This window comes from Heteronotia binoei, chromosome 20 (genome assembly GCF_032191835.1).
Source record: "Heteronotia binoei isolate CCM8104 ecotype False Entrance Well chromosome 20, APGP_CSIRO_Hbin_v1, whole genome shotgun sequence".
NCBI lineage: Eukaryota > Metazoa > Chordata > Lepidosauria > Squamata > Gekkonidae > Heteronotia > Heteronotia binoei.
Genome location: NC_083242.1, coordinates 16,595,355 through 16,619,620, shown reverse-complemented (window position 1 = coordinate 16,619,620; position 24,266 = coordinate 16,595,355). Strand labels below are relative to the sequence as shown.

At 48.8% G+C, this 24,266-nt stretch overlaps 1 protein-coding gene across 1 annotated transcript in view; it reads left to right on the top strand.

Moving 5' to 3' along the window:
- The window catches only part of LOC132588216 (major facilitator superfamily domain-containing protein 1-like), a 28,819-nt gene extending 5,179 nt beyond the window's left edge, over positions 1–23,640 (top strand). The window contains exons 3-13 of the mRNA XM_060260567.1: positions 5,627–5,751; positions 7,327–7,382; positions 8,713–8,856; positions 8,986–9,144; positions 12,123–12,238; positions 15,000–15,100; positions 18,669–18,780; positions 19,034–19,171; positions 21,913–22,052; positions 22,269–22,380; positions 23,448–23,640. Of these exons, the coding sequence (XP_060116550.1) occupies positions 5,627–5,751; positions 7,327–7,382; positions 8,713–8,856; positions 8,986–9,144; positions 12,123–12,238; positions 15,000–15,100; positions 18,669–18,780; positions 19,034–19,171; positions 21,913–22,052; positions 22,269–22,380; positions 23,448–23,561 (1,317 nt within the window). The 3' untranslated portion in view covers positions 23,562–23,640. The remainder of the gene's footprint in view (positions 1–5,626; positions 5,752–7,326; positions 7,383–8,712; positions 8,857–8,985; positions 9,145–12,122; positions 12,239–14,999; positions 15,101–18,668; positions 18,781–19,033; positions 19,172–21,912; positions 22,053–22,268; positions 22,381–23,447) is intronic.
- The last annotated feature ends 626 nt before the right edge of the window (positions 23,641–24,266 follow it).

The window sequence follows — 24,266 nt, the reverse complement described above, 5'->3', positions numbered from 1 at the left end:
TGCACCACGAAGGGTTTCAACTCGTCAGGATGTGCTAACACGGGTTCTGAGGTGAAGAGGCGCTTTAGTTCGGTAAAAGCCTTTTGGCAGTCTGGCGTCCACGTTAAGCGTGCGCCTGGCTTTTTCGCCTCTTCACTTTTGCCCTTGGTTTTTAGGAGTTCGGTTAGGGGGAGCATGACTGTGGCGAACCCTTTGATGAACTCGCGGTAGAAATTTGCGAACCCGATAAAACTCTGGAGCTGTTTGCGGGTCTTGGGGGGTTCCCAATCTAGCACCGCCTGGACCTTTGCGGGGTCCATTGCCAATCCCTCCCCCGACACTCGGAAACCCAGATAGTCAAGCTCAGTTTTGTGAAATTCACATTTTGCCAACTTGGCGTACAGTTTGTGTTTACACAGGGTGCTCAGCACCTTCCTGACTAGCGGAACATGAGATTTGAGATCTTGCGAATAGATAATGATGTCATCAAGGTACACCACCACCCCCTTAAAGAGGAAGTCACGTAGCACTTCATTAATAAAGTTCATGAATACCCCGGGGGCCCCCTGTAGTCCGAAAGGCATGACTAGGTACTCGAATTGTCCTAGAGGGGTGTTGAACGCTGTTTTCCATTCATCCCCCTCCTTGATGCGGACGCGGAAGTACGCGTCCCGTAGGTCAAGTTTGGTGAATATTTTTCCTTTCGCTACAGTGTTCAACAAGTCTTTTATCAACGGGATCGGGTAGGCGTTGGACATCGAAATCCCGTTTATCGCACGAAAATCTGTGCAAAGTCTAAGCGACCCGTCCTTCTTCTTTCGGAAGAGGACGGGGGCAGCGTGGGGGGCTGTGGCCGGCCGTATGAACCCCCGCTTAAGGTTTTTATCCAAAAATTTTCGGAGTTCTGCTTTCTCCGCCCAACCCATGGAGTATAGTTTCGCCTTGGGGAGCTGTTGCCCCGGGATCAATTCAATGGCGCAATCCGTGGGGCGATGGGGTGGTAGCTTATCTGCTTCCTTCTCGCTAAAGGCTAGTCTTAAGTCCCGATACTCCTTGGGAATCGAAGCGACTTCCTCGAGTGTGAGGCAAGCTCGTTCGTTTTGGGGGGGAGCGTGCGGCCCCCATTCGGGGCGCCAGTGGTGGTGTTCGCACCTCCAATCGGGGAATCGGACGATCTGTTCCGCCCACCGTATGTCGGGTTGGTGGCGGGCGAGCCAAGCCGAGCCCACCACCACATCGAAAGAGCAGGAGGGGGCGATTACGAAAGTTTCAATTCCCCAGTGCTCTTCGGTTCCTACCGGGACCGCTTGGGTCTCAAGAGTACACGGTTCCCCCCTCATGGGTCCCCCGTCCATCTGTTGGAATTGCATCGGCTGCGGTAGAGGCGGGGTGGCTAGTCCCAGTGCCTCTACTAAGCGGGGGGTAATAAGGTCTCTGTTACACCCTGAGTCGATTAACGCTCGGGCGTGCATGAACCGCTTTAAGTTTGGATTTAGGAGGGTGACTGCCATAAACAATAAACCCCCAGTGGCTCTCACCGTGAGGAGTGCCGGCTGTTGTTGGACCTGCTTTGCGGCACCCATTAAAGCAGGTCGCTGTCGTTTCCCGCCGACTCGGTCTCGTCCGACTCCTCGGTCGATTCCTCCACGGCCGTCAGGTCGGTGGTAAAATCCTCGTCAGTCGCCAGGGAAGTGGCGACGGAGCCCCGACTGGGCTCCTTCGAGCGGCTGCTCTTTTTCTTCTTCGGCCCCGAGGCGGCAGGTTTCGCCGAGGGTGGTGTTGCTCCTGCTTTAACGGGGCAGTTGGCGGCTAGGTGATCCGGGTCTCCACATCTAAAGCACCTGCGCGCGGCGGCGGGGGTCGAGGTCGCTGGGGTCTTCCTCCCTTCCGCTTTAGTCGGAGTGTGTTTGGCCCCCTTCTTCCCCAACTGCTGCCGACGCATCCCCACATGTTGGAGGTTGGTTTCCACCTCCCCGGCCAGTTGGATCCATCCGACCAGAGTGTCGGGTCTCCCTTGGCTGTAGCAGCGGTCGAGGATGTTCGGGTTCAACCCGTTGCGGAACGCGGTGTACTTCATGACTTCGTTCCACCCCCGGGCCGCTGCACAATATCCCAGGAACTCAGTGGCATACTCGCGAGTAGTGCGGTTGCCTTGCTCGATGCGCTGGAGGGCAGCGATGGCTTTCTCCTCTCAAAGGGGGTCGCCGTACTGGCGGAGCATCGCGTGCAGGAAACCCGCGACTGTTGCCAGCTCGGGCTTTCTTCCCGTGTAGAGCCCCACGTACCATTTGCGGGCCGGGCCCCTCAGGCGGGACGAAATGTGGTTTACTCGGCTGGCCTCCGTCGGGTAGTCGGCGCCCCAGTGGGTGAAGAACGTGTCGCATTGTATCGTGAAATACTCCACGTCTTCTGGATTCCCGTCGAATGTAATCTTCAACTCTCTGCCCCTGCCGTCGCCCCCACCAGGAGCCGCAGGGCCAGGGACCGCCGGAGGTCCCGCTGGAAGCGGGGCTTGGGGTACTGCCGGCGGCGGCACCGGGCCTGGCGGGGCAGGCAGCGCCGGGGCGGGTGGCGCCGGTTGCACCGGGACGGGTGGTGCCGGTGGCGCCGGGGCAAGCGGTGCGGGCGGTGGCGGGGCCGGCGGAGCCGGGGCGGGTGCCACCGGTGGTGCCGGGGCTAGCGGGGCCGGCGGAGCCGCGGGCGGTAGCCCCAGCGGCAACCCTCCTCCCAACGGCGGGACCCCCAGGACCGCAGTTTGCAGGGTGCGGAGCTGGTCGTAGATCGCGCCCAGGTTCTGCTGCATGTCCTCCGCCATCGATACGCGGGATCTGTGCACGTCATCGTGAATTTCCCGCACCCAGTCGAATAAGTCGTTGCGGAGGGTTCGGATCGCGTCGTCCCCGCCTCGCACCCCGGGACCTTCTCCCAGGTCCTCGTCGTCGTCTCCGGTTCCTCCTTCGCCCAACATGCTCCGGTAGCGCTGCTCCGCGGCGTCGATCGCGGCCGTGGACTTCCGCGGGCTCCAGGGTCGTGGGGCAGGGAACGCGTCGACCGAGAAAGGTGCCGGGACCTTAATTTTTCGCCGGACCCCCGTCACCTTCGGGTCGAGCGGCGGATCGTCTGTAGGGGTGGTGGGCTCTCCGCTGTCTGGAACTTTTGCCGCCATCGGACCAGGTTTCCAGTTCAGATAAGCCACGAAACAATGGGATCACTGTTATAATGTCAGAACTTAAGAACTTCAAACGGATCCCATACTTGATTTCAAAGCTAGGATTTTATTAGAGAGAACTAAGCACTGGAAGAGACGAGATAACAGTGATGGCGAGGGCCAGCACTGGTACAGTTTTATACACTAAAGAAAACACCTCACAAAGCCACAATTCACACCAGAGCAAGCACATCTGTCTTCCCACCACCACTATCAGTGAGGAGGTTGCCTCCTTGTTCTGAAGGCCACACGGTTTGGCTTCAAAGGGCATCAGTGTGAGAATGTGCAGAGACACACCATAATTCAGTCTACAGCCCTAAATATTTTGGATACCAGTAGGGCAAGGTTAATTACTACAAAGGCATTCAGGGTTGTTAAGAGGTTACAACATGGAGTCAGTTTGGTTCGGTACAATCTGAGCATGAGCAATACTGAAAGTACAAAGCAGGTACTGGTTACATTACAGTTAAGCCTCAGCAATAGTTACAAGTTCTGACACCTGTAGACCAGCAGCACTCTCATGATAACCATAATTACGATCCTTCAAAAGAGTCACAGTTACTTTCATCCTTGGTATGAGGCCTGCCCCTTAGGGAAGCTCACAGCTTACCCATTTCTCTGGCGGCTGTTTCATGGTGGGCATTACCTGCCACTTTCCTGAACTACGTAGCAGGTGCCACATTGGAAAATAGTGCTTACGAGAGCCACAGGTGGCTCCTGAACCACTGAGTAGCACTGCTGTAGACAGTTGGTTTTCTAAAGGCCTTTCAGCAAACTCTTGGTTTGGAAGGCCTTTGATACTTACATCTATCCCTGTGTGTTGTTCCTTGAGAGCCAGTTTGGTGTTGTGGTTAAATGTGCAGACTCTAATCTGGGAGAACCCGGTTTGATTCTGTTGGGTTTTCTGATGCAACTTCATTTCCTGTTGTCATGGGTTAATTAAATGTTTGTATATGCATGCTGATGTTTAGCCAGTGAGAGGTATAGCCAATGAAAATGTGTGCACGTACTTCCCGCCAAGGCTAGGTGTCAATATGTATAGTGACCATTGAAGGAAAGCCCTAATAGGCTAATCCATATATTTGGGAGGTGGTCTGGGGGAAACCATTTGGTCAGTTTTTATTGCCCTTTGTGTAAAGCCCTCAGATCTCCATGCAGTTAGAGTTTGGACTCAAGAGAGTCGAGATGTAGTCTAGAGACTAGATAGGATACTGAATCCTTTTGTTTTCTGGAAATCCCAGTCACCTTTTCCTCATAGAAAAGTAAACTACTTTTATTCTTCAGCTAAAACGTCTGCCTGGCTTGTTTATTTGTGGTTCTCTCCACGCAACTCTGCTAAGGTATCTGTAAACCAAAACAGATTCCCCACTCCACAAGCAGCTGCTTGGTGACCTTGAGTCACTCACAAGTTCTCTCAGAGCTGTTCTGCTCGAGCAGTTCTCTCAGAGCTCTCTCAGCCCCACCTGCCTTATTCGGTGTCTGTTGTGGAGAGAGGGAGGACGGGAGATTGTAAGCTGCTCTGAGGGAAAGGCAGGGTATGAATCCAACCCTTTTTAGAGTCAGTTTGGTGTCGTGGCTAAGAGCACAGACTCTAATCTGGGACACCAGGTTTGATTCCCCACTCCTACACATGCAGATGCTGGGTGACCTTGGGTCAGTCATAAGTTCTCTCAAAAGCAGTTCTTGGAAGAGCTTTCTCAGCCTCACCTACCTCACAGGGTGTCCGTTGTGGGGAGGGGAAGGAAAAGGAGATTGTAAACTGCTCTGAGACTCCGAGTGAAGGGTGGGATATGAATCCAATTCTTCTTCTTTGAACCAATTTAGTGCAGTGTTTAAGAGCATGCACTCTAATCTAGGAGAACTGGGTTTGTTTCCCAACTCCTTCACATGCAGATGCCGGGTGACCTTGGGCCAGTTCTCTCAGAGCTGTTATCTCAAGAGCAGTCCTCTCAGAGCTCTCTCAGCCCCCCACCTACCTTTCAGGTTGTCTGTTGTAGGGAGAGGAAGGGGAGGAGATTGTAAGCCGCTCTGAGACTCCAATTGAAGGGTGGGGTATGAATCCAGTTATTTTTTCCCCCTTTAATTTAAAATGCTTCTTCCCCTGCCCTTATCCTTCCAAGTGGCTTACAACTTCAGTTGCACCCAACTGTACACTAATTTAAAAAAACTTTTGCCAACATACCTCATCTCCAAGAGGCCAAGTCTCAGTCCTGCATACAGGTGAAAGTTCTTTTAGTGCCACAGGAAAGGTAATGACAGGTTCCTTGTGGGCTGGAAAAGAAGTCTGGACAGGCCAGTTCTGGCCCGCGGGCCATAAGACACCCCTGTACAAAACAGTAGCAAAAACAGAGCAAACAGGCTGGGCGTCTTGGCTAGTGTATATTGGGATCTTGATAACCATCTCAACTCACGTTTCTTCTGTATCGCCTTGTGATCTAGAACCTGACTTGTCCAAATGGGACACACCCTAATGGCACAGAGCAGAACGAGACAGCTGGCTGTGTGGAAGGCCTGGGGATGACTCCCGAAGAATACAACCTTCTGTACGCCATCTATGCCTGGACGTGAGTGTCTTCCTCTTTCGTTAATCTATTGACAGGGAAATAAAGAGTAGTGGGCTGGTATTAAATCCAGAAAATGCTGGTTGTTAACAAAGCACCAGAATGACCACGCAGAGCATTAAATGGATGAACTCTCCCCTCTATCTTTTATTGTAGCAATATACAAGACTACAATATTACAGTTGAATTAACAGAGTATATAAGAAAAGTGTAACATCTTAACCAGTTATATTGTTTCTAGCTAAGTAATACCAATTTTGAAATCAGTGTTTCTATAATCAGTAGTAACGAAACCACTGTCTATAGAGAGAAATCATAGGAACAATATTTCTTTAGGGTGGGAGAAATGAAAAACTAATTTACTATTTGTGATAAAATCTGTAAGTGGATACCACATTCCAATGAAACAGGAAACTGTGTGTATGTATGCATATATAAGTATGTATACACACACACACGCACACACATACTGTGGCTAATAGCCACTGATGGACCTCTGCTCCATATTTTTATCTAATCCCCTCTTGAAGCTGGCTATGCTTGCAGCCACCACCACCTCTTGTGGCAGTGAATTCCACATGTTAATCACCCTTTGGGTGAAGAAGTACTTCCTTCTATCCGTTTTAACCTGACTGCTCAGCAATTTCATTGAATGCCCATGAGTTCTTGTATTGTGAGAAGGGGAGAAAAGTACTTCTTTCTCTACTTTCTCCATCCCATGCATAATCTTGTAAACCTCTATCATGTCACCCCGCAGTCGACGTTTCTCCAACTCTGTTTTTGTTTTGTTTTTTAAATTCAGGTGGGTAGCTGTGTTGGCCTTATGCATCAGAACAAAGTTTGAGTCCAGTGGCACCTTTAAGACCAACAGTTTTATTTAAGATCTAAGCTTTCGTGTGCAAGCTCTCTGTATCTGAAGAGGTGTGTTTGCACACTAAAGCTTGGATAAAACTTTGTTGGTCTTAAAGGTGCCACTGGACTCAAACTTTGTTCTTTTCTTTTCTTTTAAGACATCAAATTAAGAGAATAACTGGCTTTTATTTGATGTTGGCACTTTAAATGCAGTACAAAAGTCCATAGTGTATTTATTAGATATAATAAATATCTAATCATTTCTTCATGTAGAACAAAAAGATATGGCAGAAGGTTCGAGTGGGCAGCTGTGCTGGTCTGAAGCAGTAGAACAAAGTAGGAGTCAAGTGGCACCTTTAAGACCAATAAAGTTTTATTCGGAATGTAAGCTTTCGCGTGCTGTAAGCACACTTCATCAGATGAGGAATCAGGTACAGTGAGCAGAGCTACATATAGCTGGTAGGCAGTGGTTTAGAATGCAAAATGGTACAATTTTAAGATCCAATGACAGAATAGTAAATTAACAAATTGAGCAAACCTTTGATCTTCATAGCATGAACATGAGAAAGCAATAAAACAGTAATATGTCAAAATGTGAGAATGTCTGTTCCTGGGCCAAAAGGAAGGCATTTCTATCTCAGAAGTTTTTTCCATAAGGCAGAAGGAGTTTAAAAAAAAAAAAGGGGGAGAAGAAATGATCTTGTGTTTTCCTTCTCTTCTCTGTAGCAATGCATTGGTGGTGATCGTTGCTGGCTTCTTGATTGACAAACTAGGAAATCGCTGTAAGTTCTAAAGGGTTAAATTAGTGTTTGTCCCAAATGGCATAAAGGGTATTTATGTAACATAGCCCTTCTTTGGCCTTCTAACCACACATCCCATTGCTCTCTTAGCCTTCTGTCTTTCCTAAACCATCAGGTCCTGGAATGTGTTGAGAAGCACCAAGATACAAGGCCCAGCCAAAGTCTGAATCATCTGTACGAATTTAGGTTGCTTGCTGTGCATCGCTAGGTTTTGGTAAATCCCAGAAATAGTTAGGGCTAAGATAATGGCAAAAATGAATTTACTGCTTGGTTTGGCTGGCAGAATCTCGAAGGCGGTAGTTCCCCCCTGCTAGCAAAGGTTCTAAACCAGGTTAGAAACTTTGTCTGGGAGATTAACTTGGTCTAGCTCTGCTCCTGCAGCCGCACATCATGGGTAACTGGAAGTAGTGTTTAATTCTGCCCATGGGGATTGGACTGGATGACGTTAGAGGTCCCTTCCAACTCTATGATCCTGTGGTGTGAGATGGGAAGAGGAGGGAATGAGCCCAGTGGAAGAACAAGTTCAAGCATATGTTTCTACATCTAAATGTAGGCTTTATTTCTGCTTTGCCATATACAGCATTAGGGTCAGTAATAGTTCCAGTGTGGGGCAGCGGAGAGACTACAGTGACAGATTAGAACCTGAGAGATCAGGTCATATTCCCACTCAGTGACTAAGTTCACTGGGTCATCATAGAATCAAAGAGTTGGAAGGGACCTGAGGGGTCATCTAGTCCAACCCTCTGCACAGTGCAGAAAATTCACAACTACCTCCCCCCAACACACCCACGGTGACCCCTGCTCCGTGCCCAGAAGATGGCAAAACCCCCTCCAGGATCCCTGGCCAAACTGGCCTGGAGAAAATTGTTTTCTGTACTTGGGACAATCATCCTTTCTCCCTCTAATCGACTTTTCGGGATTGTTTTGAGGGCAAAACGCGTGCCTGCTTCCTGGAACTCCTTGCAAGCAGTGTGTGTATGGGGGGGTGGGGAATAAAACTGTGGATAGATGGGTAGCATGCTGATCTTGGGATCTGCTGAATGAGTATTAATAGTGACCAGGGCTTTTTTTGTAGCAGGAGCTCAGATGTAGCCAATCCTCCAAGAGCTTACAGGGCTCTTCTTACAGGGCCTGCTGTAAGCTCCAGGATGATTGGACACATCAGAGGTGTGTGGCCTAATATGCAAAGGAGCCCTGATAGTAACTCAGTAGATGGTAAGATCAGTAAGTGGATCCATCAGCTGGAGTTCCAGCTTGTGTTGGTGTCAGAAGCTCACCCATCTTGATTTTTACTATCCCTTATTGTCCCCAGTTGGTGTCTTCGTCTTCTCTTTCCTCACCGTGCTGGGATCCTCCATTTTTGCTCTGGGCTCTCACTTCAAAGGGACTCCATACCTTTTGCCACTGATGCTGACGGGCAGGTTGCTTTTCGGCTCCGGAAACGGGTCGCTCACCAGTAAGAAACAAAAGAAGTCCTTTCCTGGTTCTGCCACAAATTCAGAATACTGCATCCTCGCATGTGCATAGAGCGCCGTTCAGTTAACATCAGTGTCTTGGTTTTTCTCCTTCCACTTGTCTCTTTGAGTTGTGCAGAATCGCATCACCGCCTTCTGGTTCAAGGGGAAAGAGCTGGCCCTGGCCTTTGGACTCACCCTCTCCTTCTCCCGCCTTGGAAGCGTCCTCAACTTCTTTTTCACCCAGCAGTTTGAAAGTCACTTTGGAGTCCAGTGGACTCTCTGGGGAGGTGAGTTTTCCTCTTCTGTGCTTTCCAAGGTCGTGGTTTCTAGATGAGGGGTCACCAAACTGCAGCTCAGGAGCCAGATGTGGCCTTTCACATATATGGTGTGGCTCTCAAAGCCCCCACTGCCCCATTGGTTGGCTTGGAGAAGGCATCTCTCTTTAAATAACTTCTCCAAGCCAGCTGGCAGCTTGGACATTGCATTTAAAGTTAAAGCTGCTTTCTTTCCACCTCCCCTCCCCCTATCTATTTGCCTTCCTTCCTCCCTGTCGTGCAGCTCTCAAACATCTGACGTTCATGTCTTGCAAGCTCTCAAACATCTGATGTTCATTCTATGTGCCTCTTATGTTAAGCAAGTTTAGCCACCCCTGTTCTAGATGTTTACAACAACAGCAAAGACATGGAAAATTTGTCACTGAGGTTTTTTTAGCAGAGCGTTTGGGGCTTTGTAGTGGAGGGGAAGTGTAGAATTTTAAATGGCAACTCTTGTGATATGTGTTTTTCATGCCTGCTCTGTTTGACTTTGGGGGGGAAGTTCCCCCCCCTTTTGTTTTGTTTTCTTCTTTTTTGGTTTTGTGTGAGTGTGTGTGCACCTGGAAGGCACGGTGACCTCTGGTGACTGACCCCTGCTGGGAGCCTGGAGGATCTTCAGGGAGGTGGCTGAATAAAGCCTGCCCCTGCCCTCCCGACTACTGGTATTCCTTTAGAGGTCTCCCATCCAAATACTAACCACAGTCAACCCCACTCAGCTTCCAAGATCTGATGAGATCGGGCTTGCCTGGGCTATCCAGGGCAGGGCAGTGGGCGGTTTTTAAAATATGGCTATATTGTTTAACTTTTGATATTGTCTGCCCTGTGTTCCAAATTGTTGTTCCAAATTCCAAAGATTTAGATCCGAAGCCTGGTTGCCATTCACAGTCCTCTTCATTCATGACGGGGATGATCCTCCATCGCAGAGAGCATTCCTCTGGTGCCAGGCCCTTTGCAGTGCATTGCAAGGAGCTGGTATTGCATGAATGGAAGTTTCCGGCGCACAAAGAGGGGTGTGAACAGGGTTTAGGATCCAATCCGGTGATTTTTGAACTAAGCGTTGAAGAGGACTTTGCTCTTTTTGCTGTGATGACATCAACAGTGAGCGCAGCTGCAGGAGAAAGCATGGAGCGTGCCTCTGCTCAATGTAAGGATATACATACTGTTAGTACAAGCCACCAGGGGGAGCCAGAAGTCTTTTCTGTCGCTTTTGCGCTTGGTACGTAGCCAACCGTGGAGAAATGCTTTGCTCTAGTTCAGGGGTGGCCAAACTGCAGCTCTGGAGCCACATGTGGCTCTTTCACACATATTGTGTGGCTCTTGAAGCCCCCACCACCCTGTTGGTCAGCCTAAAATTCTCTCTATAAATCCCTTCTCCAAGCCAACCCAAACCAGCCAGCAGCTTGGAGGATAAATTTAAAGTTGCTTTCTTTCCACTTCTCCCATATTTCCTCCCCCATCTGTTTCCTTCCTGCCCTGTCTGACATTCATGTCTTGTGGCTCTCAAACATCTGATGTTTATTCTGTGTGGCAGTTACGTTAAGCAAGTTTGGCCACCCCTGCTCTTGTTTGATCTGCTCTAGAGAAAGGTATCTTGTGTGGCTCCAGACAGGCAGTTTTGTAAGGTGCTGGCATTTATCTTCAAGTCCCAACTATTTGTTTGGAATCCCCTTTTTGGAAGCTCTAGTTCTCATGCAAGAGAAAAGAAGTGGAAAGATGCTAGAGGCTGTGCAGCAAGCAGCGGTGAAGAGAAACTGTTGTGATTAAGAAGGCAGGGAACACCCAGATGTGCACAATTTTTAGTTACAGGCTGAGCTCCCAGTGTGGAACAGGAAGTCATGGATCTTGCCCACCTCTTTATATTTCATGGACATTTGGTCCTTTCTCATGGAGCATGTGTGAATCTCTGCAGAGGCAATATTTAAGTTATCCCTTTCCTAACCCCACAAAGCACAAAAAGTAGACTGTAAATCTGCAATTTAACAATATTCCACTCGCTTTTATATGGCTCTTGGACAATCATGACATTGTAGTTTTAGTTGGAAGGGATCTTTTCTAGACCACTGACACCAGCCCTTAACAGAAGCAAAACCTTAATTAACTTTGTCAAGCCAAAAGAAAACCCAAGGGCCCACCCATGTGTTAAAAGGGACCAAACAGAATTTTAGAGTGTGCATAAGAAAGCAGAGTTGAGCTGACACACTCTTTGCTGTAGAAAAAGAAACGTAATTTTCAGCTTGGATCTTTAACAGAATGAGCGTGACTTCAAAGCTCAGACTTTCTAATTGTGAGATGCAAACACCGCTCTGTTGAAGGAATTCAAACCATAAGAACATCAGAGAGGCCATGTGGGATCAGGCCAGTGGCCCATCAAATCCAACATTGAGTCACACAATGGCCATAAAACCAGGTGCCATTGGAAGGTCCACCAGTGGGGCCAGGACACTAGAAGCCCTCCCACTGTTGCCCCCCAAGCATCAAGTATACAGAGCATCACTGCCCCAGACAGAGAGTCCCATCTATGCCCTGTGGCTAATAGATGGACCTCTGCTCCAGATGTTTATCCAATCCCCTTGAAGCGATCTATGCATGTAGGTGCCACCACCTCTTGTGGCAGTGAATTCCATGTGTTAATCACCCTTTGAGTGAAGAAGAACTTCCTTTAATCTGTTCTAACCAGCTTGCCGATCCATTCTGAAGGAGAGAGAGAATCAGCTGATAGAGAATCTAGATTAGCCAGCCTGGAGTAAAACTTCTTTTGATCATCTCTAACGACGAACCTTCAATATCCAGCTGCAAACAGCTTTGTGGGGGTCATCCAGGCAACCTGGCCATGTTGGGAAACATATTTCCCCCTTACTTCCTTGAATACATTCACCCAAATGCTTGCTGAGCGTGCTGTTAAGGACTTTCAGCAACGAAGGCTTCAAGGGTGGGGTCTGCTGTGATTGCAGGGACCTTCCTGTGTGTGCTGGGCTTTCTTTCGGCTATCGCGGTCAGTGTGCTGGACAGAGTCGGCATGAAGCAGCTCGGCTTGGATGGCGTGATCCAGCAGGAGTCCAAGAAAGTGGTACGTGGGGCTGAAGGTGCAGCCAGCAACTTTGGCTTGGTTTTGGCTGATAAAGAACACAAGCAGGCTACAGCGGATAAGAACCAAGTAAATGCAAAGGCTGCTGCAAATACACTGTGCAGAAAATATGCTCAGTTATCTACCTATATTAGAAGAAGAAAAAGAAGATATTGGATTTGTATCCCACCCTTCACTCTGAATCTCAGAGCAGCTCACAATCTCCTCTATCTTCCTCCCCAACAACAGACACCCTGTGAGGTGGGTGGGGCTGAGAGAGCTCTGACAGAAGCTGCCCTTTCCAGCACAACTCTGTAAGAGCTATGGCTGACCTAAGGCCATTCCAGCAGTTGCAAGTGGAGGAGTGGGGAATCAAACCCGGTTCTCCCAGATAAGAGTCTGTGCACTTAACCACTACACCAAACTGGCTGTTGTATATAATCACAATAATAATGCTGTAAAAGCCAATCCAAAATCCCACATACGGTTCATCATCATCATCACGTTGCACAATAATGTTCCAATGTAGAACTCACTTACAAACATCGCTTCACAGTCCTCAGTAGTAGCTAAAAAATAATACAAAGTCCAGTGTTTCAGTCCAATGCTACCAAAAGAGGCTTGCTGTCATATCAGTTGACCAGCAATCAATATAGAAGCCAGTTCTGGAGTCTTTCTCGGAAGATGATTGAGAAGGGGAGTAATGTTCTCTTGACCTGCAAATCAGATCTAAATTCAAGATGAAAATTCTTAGAATGGAACACCTGAGCTTCTTTGGTTTTTAGTGTGGTGCTCTTGTTAACTTTGGCTGGGTGCAGAGTTCAGCATTCTACAGCATTGTTATTGTGATTATCTGACTAATATATGAATCATAGAATCATAGAGTTGGAAGGGACCTCCAGGGTCATCTAGTCCAACCCCCTGCACAATGCAGGAAACTCACAAACATCTCCCCCTAAATTCACAGGATCCTCATCGCTGTCAGATGGCCATCTAGCCTCTGTTTAAAAGCCTCCAAGGAAGGAGAGCCTACCACCTCCCAAGGAAGCCTGTTCCACTGAGGAACCACTCTAATGGTCAGGAAGTTCTTCCTAATGTTGAGCTGGAAACTTTTGATTTAATTTCAACCCGTTGGTTCTGGTCCTACCTTCTGGGGCCACAGAAAACAATTCCACACCATCCTCTATAGGACAGCCCTTCAAGTACTTGATGGTGATCCTATCACCTCTCAGCTGCCTCCTCTCCAGGCAGCTGATATGAATATTATTGAGTGTATTTTGTGCACAGTGTATGTGTCATGGTGTTTGTATTGACTTGATTTTGGATCGGCGGCTTAACTCCGATAGCTCTAGGATCAGCCGTGGCTGGAGAGGGAGCCCGCGGTGTTTGCCTAGAGTCTTCATAAGGATGCATTTTGCTCTGCAGGCTGACATTCTGCCAGGTTAGCATTAGAACCAGGTTTTGAGTTCAGTTTAACATTAGAGCAGCAAAGTTTCATTCAAGGTATGAGCTCTTGTGCACATGCAGACTTTCTCAGATACACTGCAGTGGAAGTTAACAATCCATACATATGCATGTTTGGGAAGTACAGGTGACAGTTACCAGAGAGAGGGAGAGAGCGTTGATAATAGAGTGTGTTAAAATGAGACTGGTGTGGATTGGCCAGAGTCATTTTAGAAGAACACCTCTAGGCCAGGCTGGCCTTGGGACTTTGGGAGCAGATTCTAGAAGGCGGCATCGTTTCCTTACCTGTATCCTCTTTGAAGTAAAAAAAAAGAGCCTGGGCAGAATCATGTTTTTTTGGGTTTGTGCTTTGGGTACCAAAATTTCTTGGGCTGATACACCACTCACCTGCAGGCAGGAACTGGGCAGCGTGTTATAAGCCCTTTGAGGAAAGGCTGAGGGGCTTGGGAATGTTCAGTCTGGAGTCAAGAGGAGGTTGAGGGGAGACAGGGTTGCTCTCCTGAGGTATCTGAAGGGCTGTCATTTAAAGGAGGAGGGCAGGGAGCTGTTCCTGTTGGCAGCAGAGGAGGGGGCTCGCAAGAATGGGTTTAAATGAAGGGCCGGAAGGTGCCAGCTGGATATTAGGAAAATCTTTTTGACAATCAAAAAGGTCAAGGTCGTCCCCTGTGGAAGCACCAGTCGTTTCTGACTCTGGGGTGACGTTGCTTTCACAACGTTTTCACGGCAGACTTCTTACGGGGTGGTTTGCCATTGCCTTCCCCAGTCATCTACACTTTCCCCCCAGCAAGCTGGGGACTCATTTTACGGACATCGGAAGGATGGAAGGCTGAGTCAACCTCGAGCTGGCTACCTGAACCCAGCTTTCACCGGGATCGAACTCGAGTCATGAGCAGAGCTTAGGACTGCAGCTTTACCACCCTGCACCATGGGGCTCTTGTTTTGACAGAGTAGTTCAAAAGTGGAATCAGCTCCCTAGGGAGGCGGTGAACTCCACCTCACTGGCAGTCTTTAAGCAGTGGCTGCACGAACACTTGTCAGGGGGTTGGACTAGATCAGGGGTGGCCAGGGGTAGCTCTCCAGATGTTTTTTGCCTACAACTCCCATCAGCCCCAGTCAGCATGGCCAATGGACTAGATGGTTGCAACTCTATGTTTCTACATGTCCTTCTTTCTAGCTAGTGAGGTATGATCTCTTGTATCTTTAAGAATTGGAAGTATAGCATAAACACCTTTTAACCGTTGCAATTTGGAAGGCGTGCAGAAACTGTGTACCTCTCCCCTCTTCTTCCCCCACCTGGCAGAGGGTTCAGGATGTCCGGCATTTGCCTCTCCGCTACTGGCTTCTGGTTCTCACCATCATGTTCTTCTACAATGGAGTCTTCCCCTTTGTAGCAGATGCGAGGTAAGGCGATTGGGAGGGCCCTAGCAGTTCTGGAAACGAGGCACAGTCTGAGAATTACTTTTTTTTAAACCATGGCAGTAGCTTGGCTAGAATGTTGGCTTATGAGGCATTGCACTCAAGCACATTCTGGCGAAGTGATTAGAGTGGTGGACTTTGGCAGTGGAGAACTGGGGGTGGGTGGGTTGTATTTGTGTACGTTGTGTGTGCATGCACACACCTAGGAGTCCTTGATCCCTTCTGCGGACCTAGAGGATATTCAGAGAGGTGGCTGAATAAAGCCTGCCCCTGCCTCCCAGCTCTGGTATTCCAAGGAGGCCTCCCAACCAAGAACTTTCCAGAGTTGGCCCTGCTTAGTTTCCAAGATCTGACGAGATCAGGCTTGCCTTGGCTATCCGGGGCATGGCGGCAGGGGAGAACTAGTTTCAAAGACCCACTCTGCCATGACTGGGTGGCTTTGGACCAGTCATTCTTGGCTTATCCTACCTCACTGGATTGTTGTGAGGATGAAATGAGGGAAAGAAGCCATGAGTTCCTTGGAGGAAGGATGCGGCAGAAAAGGTGGTAGCTCTGTCTGCTCCTTGCAAGGTTAGATCCCACTGTGTATTTGTTGAACAACAAGCTAGAGGTAGACACCACTTCTGGCCTGTAAGAAGGGTGGGCGGAGCTTACGGGTTAGTTCTGGGAGGGAGCAACAAGCATCCTGATCAGGTAGCATCCTTCTGTTTTGGCTAGCAAAGAGACCAATGCTTGGCCTTGGAATAGGAAACCCAGTTGGCTGCAAAGATGAGCAGAAGCAACTCCTGGGCTAGATCTGGCTCCAAAACCAGACCAACAACAGAGAGCATAACATGCCATGAGTGGCTGGATGTGAGCCAAACCCTTCTGCCATTGCTGCAGGGACTCCACTCACAACTTGCCAGTGGAAGTACAGGAGGAAGGCATGGTCGTACCTGCTTGAGTTAAGAAGATGATTTTGGATTTATACAGGGCTTTTTTGTAGCAGGAACTCCTTTGCATATTAGGCCACACACCCCTGATGTAGCCAATCCTTCTGGACATTACAGTAGGCCCTGTAAGCTCTTGTAGGATTGGCTACATCAGGTGTGTATGGCCTAATATGCAAAGGAGTTCCTGCTACAAAAAAAGCCCTGGATTTATATTTCACTCTGAATCTCAGAGTGGCTCGCAATCTCCTTTATCTTCCTCCCCCACAACAGACACCCTGTGAGGTGGGTGGGGCTGAGAGAGCTCTGACAGAAGCTGCCCTTTCAAGGACAACTCCTATGAGAGTTATGGCTAACCCAAGGCCATTCCAGCAGCTGCAAGTAGAGGAGTGAGGAATCGAACCCTGTTCTCCCAGATAAGAATCTGCGCACTTAACCACTACACCAAACTGGTTCTCAAGCAAAATACCCTGAACTGGCTTTGCCCTGGCATCCATGCTCATTTGTCAAGACAGTCCCTTTTGGCAGCAAAGTTCTCTTTCCCTCAGATGTCAGACAGAGCAAGAAGTACCCTTTAAAGTCAAGTAGAAGCACATAGAAGACAGGAGTCCCTGATAACTTTTCGGAGGGGCTCTGAAGGAGGCTGATAACGGCAGCCGTCCCCCTTGCAATGCAGCCTTGGCCACCAGCCCACCATCTGGGCTCTGATTGGCTTCTAAAAGTGCTGTGCTTGGCGATTCTAACACCGTGTTGCCAATAGAAGCTGGGGGGAGGGGAGCGCAGCTCTGGATGCCATGCTGCCTACTCCTCCAAGACAGAGACCTTGGCGAGTCTTTTTTGGAGTCAGCAGAATTGGAATATTGATTGCAGGGGAAAAGACGAGAATCTGGAAGTTGAGCAAAGGCAGAGTAGCAGAAGAGCGCGTTGTGCCACTTCCGTTTCCCCACAGAGGTGGCTGCAAGTGCTGCATTCTTGGTTGTTTTTGTAGACCTTATATGTACTGTTTCAGGGTGCATCTCAGTCATTTGGGGCTGGGCTGTTCTGAGATCCTCTTCTATTACATACCATTGGAGTATGTGTGCGGCTTTGGTCACGCAAAGCTGCCTTACAATACATTTTTGAGGGAGCATTGGTCTTAACTCATAAAGAAAGGAGGGTGGGGACTTAACCCCCCCCCCAAAAAAAAAAATTGAATTAAGAACCAAAAAGTAAGTTAGAAACCAAATAAATGGGCAGTTGCGAAAAACATTTTTGCTCAAAATTTATGGCTCTGACCATTTGTCTGCTCCTGTATATTGTGGACCAAAACCAGAAGACATACAACAGCAACACTGTCCAGCATGTACACATGCGAATATGGCATAAGGCTAAGATTCTAGGAGGCCTCATAAATGCTCTCATGCCTTGTGTAAATTGATCTTCATTGGTCCTATATCAACTTAGAATCATAAGAGTTGGAAGGGACCTCCAGGGTCATCTAGTCCAACCCCCTGCACAATGCAGGAAACTCACAAACACCTCCCCCTAAATTCAAGGGACCCTCATTGCTGTCAAATGGCCATCTAGCCTCTGTTTAAAAAACTCTGAAGGAGGTTGTTTTATTATTGTGTCCTGTGCCTGTATGTACAAGCGTTGCTGACCACCGAAGGAGGCCTGTCTGGGCCTAAACATGTCAGGTTGCAATAGTTCCCACTTTTGTATATGGTATTTTTATTCTGTAATGAGTCTACAGTTGGGCCCATAAATTTTTTTTTAGCCATTTGATAATAAATGTATGTATTTTTGATTACATAAGAACATAACAGAAGCCATGTTGGATCAGGCCAATGGCCCATCCATTCCAACACTCTGTGTCATACAGTGGCCATAAAACCCAAGTGCCGTCAGGAGGTCTACCAGTGGGGCCAGGTCACTAGAAGCCCTCCCACTGTGCCCCCCCCCAAACACCAAGAATACAGAGCATCACTGCCCCAGACAGAGTTCCAACAATACAATTTTGGATATGTATATATATGTTTTTAGCAATTGATCTTTTACTTGGTCTTTAACTTGCCTTTTTGGTTTTTGACCAGTGTTCCCTCTAAGCTGAGTTAGTGTGAGCTAGCTCACTGTTTTTTAGCCTCTGGCTCACACATGAGTTTGTCTTCACCTCAGGAAGGAGCAAACTAATTTATGCAGTAGCCAGATTGCTCGCTCACCACTTTAATGCCAGTACCTCATGAAGTAGAATTTTTGCTCATAAGACTTCACAGCTTAGAGGGAGCATCGGTCTTGACCCAACTCACTCACCTCATGCCTGTGCTGGGATATTAATCCGGACCTTTCTGGCCCCAGTCGCTGTTGGCCCTTAATGAAAGGCTCCTGCCTGAAGCGTCTCTTCAAAGAAGCAGCTGCTAAAACCTTGGGGAGCAGGGCAGAGTAGCCGAGTCCTGTAGTGGGAGCGAGCACCAAGAGAGCATGCTCTCTGCACAAAGAAAACATTGTTTTCAAAGCCCCCCCCCCCCCGCTCCCCCGGAAGGAAGAAAAAAGCCAGCACAAGCTCAAAAGAATGTAACTGTTTTTACAAGAGAAAGTGCGCAAAAATAACCTCAACTTGAACACTGATGCATTTCTCTATCCCACAGCAAATTTATCCAAGATAAGTATCCTGGCTACAGCCAACAAGCAGCTGCTTACATTGCTGGCGCAGTATACGACAGCTCCCTTGTCCTCTCAGCTTCCGTGGGCATACTTATTGTAAGTATTCGCTGCTTGCTGGAGGGCGGGGGTCCATCAACATGATCCCTACTTGGCTTGGGTTTTGTCGAGGCCCAGGTGTGCGAGCACGCTCAGTCTGCGGACTGGCAGAAGCCCGCAGGTCCGTCGGAAGAGAGGTGGCTGTCTGCCCTTCTGCACACAGTGCCGTACAATAATTAATTAACATCCTTCCAGTTGTCAGCTCAGTTTGTGTCCGGGTCTTTCCATCGCTGGGCCTCTTTTCCTTTTGCAGGACTACGTTGGTCTGCGAGGCATCTTTGCATTGGGCTGTGCGGTGCTGACTCTGCCCGTCTTTGCCCTCCTGGCCTTCACCTTTGTTCCCCCGCTCGTCTCTACCATCTGGCTGGGTATCACTTACTCCTTTGCAGCAGTGAGTAAATGCAGGAGAATGCAGGGGGGCGTTGTGTCAGGGGATGTTGCTTTTTCTCCAGGGCTTGAATTAAGCAGGAGCTTAGGGTCTGCCTGAAGTGGGGAGTCCTCTCCCCGCTGAACACAGATCCCAGGCCATATGCAAATGAGACATACTACTGAACTCCTGCACCTTTTTTTCCTACAAAATGATCCCCACTATTATCCTATTTCAAAGGCGGGAGGAGGACGCAATGGAAGTTGCAAAATAAACCTCTATGATTGGATTTCTCCCATAGTGTAGTGGTTAAGTGTGCGGACTCTTATCTGGGAGGACCAGGTTTGATTTCCCCACTCCTCCACTTGCAGCTGCTGGAATGGCCTTGGGTCAGCCATAGCTCTGGCAGAGGTTGTCCTTGAAAGGGCAGCTGCTGTGAGAGAACTGGGTTTGAGTCCCCACTCCTCCACTTGCATCTGCTGGAATGGCCTTGGGTTAGCCAAGAGGTTGTCCTAGAAAGGGCAGCTTCTGGGAGAGCTCTCTCAGCCCCACCCACTTCACAGGGTGTCTGTTGTGGGGGAGGAAGATAAAGGAGATTGTGAGCCACTCTGAGACTCTTCAGAGTGGAGAGCGGGATATAAATCCAATGTCGTCGTCGTTGTATCCCTCCTGCATGCCACATTTCACTGTTTGAGAGAGCCAGTTTGGTGTAGCGGTTGAGTGGACTGTTATCTGGGAGAACCGGGTTTGATTTCCCACTCCTCTACATACACCTGCTGGTGTGACCTTGAGTCAGTTAGAAGTTCTCACAGAGCTGTTCCTTTCAAGAGCAGCTTCTGACAGAGCTCTCTCAGCCCCATCTGCCTCACAGGGTGTCTGCTGTGGGGAGGGGAAGGGAAAGGAGATTGCAAGCCGTTCTTGAGACTCCTTAGGGTAGTGAAGGGTGGGGTATAAATCCAATCTTCTCTTTTTCTGTTTGTAGGTGTAGCATCAGCAGGGTGTGGCAGTTTCTGTGCATTGCCAGGTTTGCTATGGCTGCCTTAGTCATGGCTGCCCCACTTGTTCCACATCATTCGGAAAGCGGTGGCAGCTGCTGTTGCCGGCAGAACCAGCTCCTCCTAGGAGGCAGAAATCGGGCTACAGCCTACTGTGATCCATGGCTTTGGTGGGGTTGCCAACCCACCAGAGATTGAGGAGAGGTGGGGCTTCAGGGGGGTTACAGTGCCAGTCTACCCTCCAAAGCAGCTGTTTTCTCCAGGGGAATTGATCTGTCTCCTGGAGAGCAGTTCTAATCCCAGGAGATCTCCAGGCCCCACCAGGAGGTTGGCAACCCTCAGTTTTGGTGAAGGCTGTTCAGCCTCTACATAAGGAGGGGGTCCCACTTAAGTTGACATGCAAATGTGTCAACTTATTCTCAAATGATTGAAATGTGGAATTGGCTGGCTGCCAGAGGATGTTGTGATGGCCACAGGAATAAGCAGCTTTAAAGGGGGATGAGCAGGCCTCAGATTCAGCAGGAGCTCACAGGAGCTCAGCTCCTGAACCTTTCTGATGCCCCCCTCCTCCACTGAATAGTAGGTGCAGCTGCATAACAACCCCTGGATTAGGAGAGCGGGCAGCCAGACAGCCACCAGGAGCTTTGCCACACCCTCAGCAGCCCTCATTAACCCCTGGAGAAGCCCACACCACCCTTTCTCCACTTCTTCTGTGATTCTGGGCAGCGGGTGGCTTGCTGGCCTTTTGACTGGGGGGGAGGGATGGCCCAGGAGAGCCCCAGGTGAGCGAGGCCTGTTTGGGCTGGCTGGATCTCTAGGCAGGCCACGCTCACCCAGGGCACTCCTTTCTTGCATCAGGTTGTTTTTGGCTGGGGAGGGGGTGGCATATGCTAATGAACTCTACCACCTCTTTTTCTGCAAAACAACCCCTAGGGATGAGAGATTCATGGGGAAGTCTATCAGTGGCTACCAGCCATGGGGATTGAAGGGAACCTCCCCATTCAGAGGCATTAAACCTCTGAATGCCAACACTGGTTGGCAACATCAGGGGAAGGCCTTGGCCTCTATGGCCTGTTGTCGGCCCTTCACAAGAATTGATTGGCCCCTGTGTGAGACAAGATGCTGGGCTAGGTGTAATTTTTAATGGGTGCGTGTCTGCAGCTGGAAGTCATGGTGACTTCTGCGGATAGACCCCTACTGGGGGCCTGGAGGATATATGCAGAGAGGTGGCTGAATAAAGCTTGCCCCCACCCTCCCAGCTTCGTATTTCAGGGAGGTCTCTCATCCAAATACTACCCAGAGTCGACCCTGCTTAGCTTCCAAGAGCTGATGACATTGGGCTTGCCTGGGCAGTCCAGGGCAGGGCAGGTGGTTCTTATATTTTGAGAAGCAGCAGCTCTTGCTCATCTGGTCGTGTTTGCATCTCTCTTGAACGGCTAGATGTTAGTTCAGCCAGACTGTAGGGTTGAATCCTCCAGGCTAGTTCTGTGAATGGTGGCACCTTTCTCTGGCTCCAACCACCAGCAGCAAAAGGATCCCTGCACCCAAGGGAAGTGCCACAGGATGACTTTTGGGGGATCTGTTTGTTTGACCTGTAGGCTCAAAGTGGGCAAGTTTATAGAAGACAGCTCTTCTTTCTGTAACTGGGGAAGTGTCCAGCCTGCTGCTTGGTCTGAACCAGCAGGCAAAAGCAAAACATGTCTTGGTTCTTTCGACGTACCAAATCGCCCGCTGGCTTTTGACTTTTTGCATGGCACGTGTTTCAACCAGGCGAGCATGTGGCCCTCCATTCCACTCGTGGTTCCCCAGCCGACCTTGGGAACAGCCATGGGGCTCGCAACATCTGTACAGATGATTGGCATCGGCCTCTCCAACGTGATTGTGGGACGGATTCTGGGAACAAAGTCCAGGTTAGAAAAAGCTCTTTCCTTCCTCCTTCCTACAACACACAACTACTTCTCCATTGCCCCAAGTTCTAACTGCAGAGCCTAATTCCGTCTGCACCCTGAACGAGATCAAGGTGGCAATGTGAGCAGTGTTGGCATATAAGTTTGCATATGCTGGGGGTGGGGGGTGGGTGTGTGTAAATTCTCCTCCACTTGTCTTTTTTCTCACTGTCTTGCCAGTGAATTAAAGATCCCGCTGTGGCGCTGGCAACAGATGATGGTCTTCATGCTAGCGAACACCATTGCTTGTATCGTCGCTTCCGTCAGCCTCAACATAGTGGACAAGAAGCAGGTATGAGTTAACTTTATTGGTATCCCAGTGGGGGCATTAAAACTAGCTGTAATTATTTTGTAACGGATCACAGAGTTGGAAGTAACCTCTAGGGTCATCTAGTCCAACCCCCTGCACAATGCAGGAAATGCACAAATACATTAGGCAGAAAGGAGGCATGAACTCTTGATAGAGCAAACAAAAAGGATAGGAAACCTGAGAAACAAAGGGGGTACTGAGTACCAGAGGTCAAATCTTGATAGTACAGAAGGATATTAAAGGTCGTAAAGAAAAATGTTCGCAAATCAATTTAGAAGGCAAGAATTCAAAAACAGATGGTGGTATGCAGTGCAGATATCAAGACTTCAGTCTTCGTTAGTCAAAGGAGAAATGTAAAAAGCAGAAAACAAAAAAAATCATGCGGCACAATATGATGCTTTCATAATTTTCACAATTCGAGGTTTTCATAATTTTGTAATTATACTCGAATTTTCATATTTTTGCAATTCAATGTTTGTCATGTGGTCATTATATATGCACCTTTAATATCCTTCTAGACCAGGGGCGGCCAAACTTGCTTAACGTAAGAGCCACGTAGAATAAATGTCAGATGTTTGAGAGCCACAAGACATGAAGGTCTGGTGCTTGAGAGCTGCAAGATAGGAAGGAGGGAAGGAAGGAAAATAGAGCAGGGGAGGGTGAAGTGGAAAGAAAGCAACTTTAATTTGAAATGCTTTCTCCAAGCCACTGGCTTGGTATCTGTTGCTGGCTGATTTAAAGAGGGAAATGCCTTCTCCAAGCCAGCCGATGGGGCGGTGGGGGCTTCGAGAGGCACGCAGTATATGTCAAGAGCCACACGTGGCTCCCGAGCCAGTTTGTTTACCTTGTTTTTATACTCTCAACATTTGACCTCTGGTACTCCTTTTTCTTCTGTGAACACTTGATGGGCCATCTGTTGTTTCTGTCCTGCATTTTGGCTGAAGCATGGTAGATGATGGGTAGCTGACACCCAATGCAAGATCTCTGCTCGAGTACTGTATTCCCTAGAGCCATTTTGTTTCGTTTTTCCTGCTTCTCTGCTTTCCCAGGGAGGAACATTGAACCGGATGACAAAACGCTCCTTGCCAGAACCGCCGGCCAGGCAGCCTGGGGACACAGCCCCGCTTCTCAATGAGGGAGAAGAGGAAGGAACCATCAACTAGGAGCATAGACTGCAGAAGCACCAGCAGACCACCATCTTTTAAGCCAAGACCTCTGGATTTCTCCCCCACCCCTTCGCTTTCAGATTTGTAAGGGAAACTCAACAAACCAGGTACCGAAGGCAGGAATTCATGCCCACTGGACAGAGAATGACTTTCTGCCAGTGTTGTGGAAGGGTCTAGAACAGGGGTGGCCAAACTGTGGCTTGGGAACCACGTGGCTCTTTCACACATATATTGTGTGGCTCTTAAAGCCCCCCGTCCCATTGGCCTGCTTGGAGAAGGTATTTGTCTTTTTAAATCACTTCTCTAAGTCAGCCAGTGGCTCGGATAATGCATTTAAAGATGCTTTCTTTTGACCTCTCTCCTCCCTCCCATTTTCCTTCCTTCAGTCTTGTGGCTCTCAAACATCTGTTTATTCTTTGTGGTTCTTACCTTAAGCAAGTTTGGCCACCGCTGGTCTAGAAACTGAGTGGGCTCATGGCCTTCAATTTCAGCTCTTAGGACAATTTTTAAGCTTTTGTGGGAAGAAAGCTAGTGAGGCTATTCGATGAGAAACTGAAGCAGGCTTCTTCGTGGTTCAAGAACTGGCTCCGTGTTCTGTCAGTGTTCTGGGCCTCCCCCCCCCCCCAATACCTTGTCAGTATTACTAATTTCCGTAACACTTTGTCCTCAACCTGCCACCCAAGCATCCAAAAACATGTTTAC